The sequence below is a fragment of the Malaya genurostris genome, chromosome 1, assembly GCF_030247185.1.
Source record: "Malaya genurostris strain Urasoe2022 chromosome 1, Malgen_1.1, whole genome shotgun sequence".
Lineage (NCBI taxonomy): Eukaryota > Metazoa > Arthropoda > Insecta > Diptera > Culicidae > Malaya > Malaya genurostris.
In genome coordinates this window covers 90,708,583-90,712,905 of record NC_080570.1, presented here as the reverse complement: position 1 = coordinate 90,712,905, position 4,323 = coordinate 90,708,583, and the positions used below count along the sequence as shown (strand labels likewise).

The following is a 4,323-nucleotide window of genomic DNA, read 5'->3' as shown; positions in this document are numbered from 1 at the left end:
GTCGGCACTGAACCGGATCGGATATGTGTGAATAGCCCTTTATTCTGAATATCGATTTTTCGATCGTATCTCATTTGTATTCCTAATAACGCTAACAAAATCAAAGTTAGCTAGGATTCGATCGAAAAACCAATACTGCGTTATTCAGAATAATTGCCCTTATTCTGAATAACGACGTATTGATTTTTCGATCGAATCATAGCTACCTTTGATTTTGCTAGCGTTATTGGGAATACAAATGAAATACGAGGGAAAAAACGATACGACGTTATTCAGAATAAGGGCGAATGTACGATTCAGACGATCCGGCTCCTTCCGTCACAGTCAGTCAACCTATGTCACCGTCACCATCAACATTAATTACATGCATTCTTATGGAGCCAACACACGTAACGTCACCATCACGGAACGTCTTGACGGACGGAGCGTGTGAACGTTCCGGTAATGAAAGTATTAAACTAATTTTGACGGAGGCTAAAGCTCCTATTTTGACAGGTCAGGTTAATAGGTGGATTACAGAGCTACTTGAAAGAAGCGGATCAGTGGACTGTTTTGGACCTCCTTGGCTGCGACAGATTGGTATGAGACAGGATTTGTTGTTTCTATTACCGTTTTCTTTTAATGCTATTAGTATTTTTAATATCTGGATGCTTCTGCTTGCTTTCCAAATACACTGATTATTCCGTTATTGGTTACACATAAGGAGGAGCTTAGTGTAACTTAAACGAACTAAAACAACGAATTTTGAAGTTTAGTTGTATATTAAATCACAATCGATTTGAAAGTTTATTTGCAGCAATTCTTAAATTTCCGTGCACTTTACTGGCTGGTGAGCCCAATATCAAATGACTTATTGCTCGTTTAGCAAACTGTATGTTTTTATAATTTCCTAAGATATGAATTTTTGAATCTTGTAGAACAATACGTGTTTTCGTTGAATTCTCCATTGTAAATTTTGTTCTGCCGCCTTTGCCAGCTAATCTCCCAATTGCTCGACTTAAATGATCTCCTGGAAATAGAATCATTTATATGTCACATCAAATTCTAATAGTGTTAAGCTCAGACAGTACAAATATGCATTCAGTACCTTTTAAGATTTTTACATCATTGACTTCAAAAGATTCTATGAAGAGATCATCAAGACGCAATAATGCCAAGGCATCTTCAATTTCAAATCCCAAAATAAAAGCCCGTACAAAATCGGCTCCTTTTTGCAAGGTAGCTGGATCTCTCGTTTCCGGACCAAGACGAATTTCAACCTGTTTATTTTTTATGTTATATCTGATTTGCAAACATAACTGTTCAACTACCGGGGTAAAAATTTTCATCCATTGCTCCTTAAGCGCGTATTGTCTGTAATCGAAAAATCGTTAGCCTTCTATAAAATATTAGCTCATGTATCTACAAACCTTGATCGAGGAACAACAATTTTACGAACTTCTTTGTTTGCGAAGTGTTTGTTTTCCAATTTGGTTGACGTAGAAACGTTCTGATTTTCTATTGAGTAACCTTCCATTAATTCTTAAAATTTCTTAAACTTCTATATAAACTATGACAGCAGGCAGACGTATCCGCTCGCAATAGTGTAATTACAAAATTTCAGAAAGAAAATCCAACGTGCCTGCTATTCAGTGCTGTCAACTGTTTTTTTTTTTTCAGAAATCTGTATTTGGCAGAAAAATCTATCTGTACAATATCTTTCTCGAAAAATCAAACATCGATTTAGTGCGGAAACTGATTTTGCGACCAACAAAAAAGTCGCTAGACCTGGTTTACCCACCCCTATGGAATCCAACACAAAAACTGAAAATCGGAATTTATCTGTATGAAAATTGAAATACCAGCATTTTGAGAGAGCATATCTGTGTTCCTGTATCGAGTCCAAAAATCAGTATAAATACCGAAAAATCGGTATAGTTGGCAGCGCTGCTGCTATTGTACACGCCGTTCAAAAATAACCTAATTTTGAGGCTAGGGATGTCGTAATATGGATCGATTAATCGAGTAATCGATTAATAACAGATAATCAAGTAATATTTAATCGATTAGCTTTAAACTAATATTCGATTATTGAGCTAATCGAATAACAGCTCGGCTCAAGCCAATGCCTATTAACTCACCGATCAAGAATTGGGTGTATAATCTATGGAAGCCACGAAAACTTCCTCGTTTGCGATATGATTCAAGATTTAAGTTCGTTGCAGACAGAGAAATACTTGATAAAGATATTGTTGCTACTAATTTTTCATATCACAGTAAGTTTTCCTTCAAAGGAATCAGATATTGCACCAAATTAACATGTGAAAAATTCAAATATGATGATTCTTTCATATTTTTAAACAATTGTTTCTTTCAAATACAGAATATTCTAACCGATGAGTATGATAACATATACATTGTAGGACAGGAATTGAATTCAGAGCGTGTTTTTAATAATTTATTTCTATACGAGTTCAGCTCCTTATGTCGAATCATCAAGATAAACAATACAATAAGACAATGTGTGAACATGACAATAAGGCAGGTAAACGAAATACTAAATTTCATCTCTATTTGTAAGTTCCGCACTCAAGTCGACTAAAAAGTACAAATAACTACAGATATTAGCAGCATATCAATCAATAATTGTAAGAGACATACGAAAAAATTTAAAACTTTAGAGACTAGCATAAATCTCCAAATGTTTTTTAAGTTTCAGATAAAAGAGTTTGTAATAGTAATGAAATAAAACAAAATTATCCTTTTTATTTGTCGGTTATATTTTTTGGTAAGAATAAAAACTAACATAATAAAATTTAAAAGATAGCCCATAATGAGAACTCAGTTATTTCTTTATATTTTCCGTTGATAGCAACTATCAAATGAGTAACAAATTTTTATGTTTACCATTCCGATTATTGATAACAAGTGGATATCAAAATTTGTTACCTTCTACTTTTTTCAGGATTTGGAACCAAAACTAGTTTTTTTTTCTGTTTCTTGTAACAAAATAAAATATTTTTCTGCATCCGGTTTGTTATTCTATTATACTCGGGAACTGACATTCAAGCAACACATTAGCTATATCGTGTCCAAAGCTTCTCGCAACCTAGGATTTGTAATGAGGATGGCTAAACATTTTACAGACGTGCACTGTTTAAAATCTCTGTTTTTCTCGCTTGTTCGTTCATCCTTGGAGTACTGTTCTGTCGTTTGGAACCCTCACTACATAAACGGAGCTCATAGAATCGAATCGATACAACGCAGATTCATTCGCTTCGCCCTACGGCACTTACCGTGGAACAATCCTCACCAACTACCAAGCTACATAAGTCGCGGGTTATTAATCGGTCTCGATACACTACAAGCCCAGACTAACAGACATGACAGTATGAGTAAATTCTTATAAAAATAATTTTTGGCGATGCACTAGTTCCACCTATATTGTACTGCGCGAACTATTTTATAACTGTACACCCCTTGTGTAATGTAAAAGTTTTTTTACTAGTTAGTTTCCCCTCGTTTATCAACACCGATCAGCTGCTTGCAGGGATGCCTGATTTCATCAAAATATTTGAAAATGAATCGTCACAATAAATTATTGGATTACGTTGATAATATATTTAACTTTTCGCGATGTTAAAAGGTAATCATTTATTTGACTAAACGTTGTTCATCTACACTATTTTTTATTGTGTTAGTAGTTTTCACCCGAAATTAAGTGGCGGCAGACCAGAAGCAAGTAAATATTGTAACAAAACGGGTTCGATTTTGTATTGCGTTGGAGGATGAGAAGTAGTCACAATTATGTATATAGTTTTGGCAATATGTATTAAATCTGTATCCTGCATGAAATTCGCATGGACGTATACTAGAGTGCCTATAACCAGAGTGACGACATCTCATCCGTAATTTTGGCAACAATTCAAAACATTCCATTAGCGTTACATTGAATTGACAGGTCGTTTGCTCGTTTGGAACTGGGAGCTGTCATTCCAAACGAACAGCTGTCGCCACTCTGATTATAGTCACTCTAACGTACACAAATCAATACATTACAGGTAATTCTGTATGAATGGCAACTCTGTTGGTAAATGAAAAAAATAAATACAGTCTAGATGACAGACAGGATGTTTTTGATAGGGTAACGTGGCGCCATCATGACACATGTGAGTACTGTCCCAAATAAAGGAATATTCGAAATGACCGTTAAAATGATTGAAGAATCTAATTTGAGTGTCCTGTCCGTTAGTCTGTGCTACAAGTTCGTCGAGATGTTGCAGGTGCTTTATTGATAGCAGATGTTCTGACTGATAGGATTGACTGCCCTGCTTTGCTCCGCGA

At 35.2% G+C, this 4,323-nt stretch overlaps 1 protein-coding gene across 1 annotated transcript; it reads right to left on the bottom strand.

Annotated features, from left to right (window-relative positions):
- Positions 1–742: 742 nt before the first annotated feature.
- LOC131439353 (RNA-binding protein pno1) lies at positions 743–1,654 on the bottom strand. The gene is made up of 3 exons (XM_058610307.1): positions 1,410–1,654; positions 1,088–1,353; positions 743–1,009 (listed from the first exon to the last, which is right to left on the bottom strand). The coding sequence occupies exons 1-3, from the start codon at positions 1,514–1,516 to the stop codon at positions 768–770; spliced, it is 615 nt and encodes a 204-aa protein (XP_058466290.1). The 5' UTR covers positions 1,517–1,654; the 3' UTR covers positions 743–767.
- Between the last annotated feature and the right edge of the window lie 2,669 nt (positions 1,655–4,323).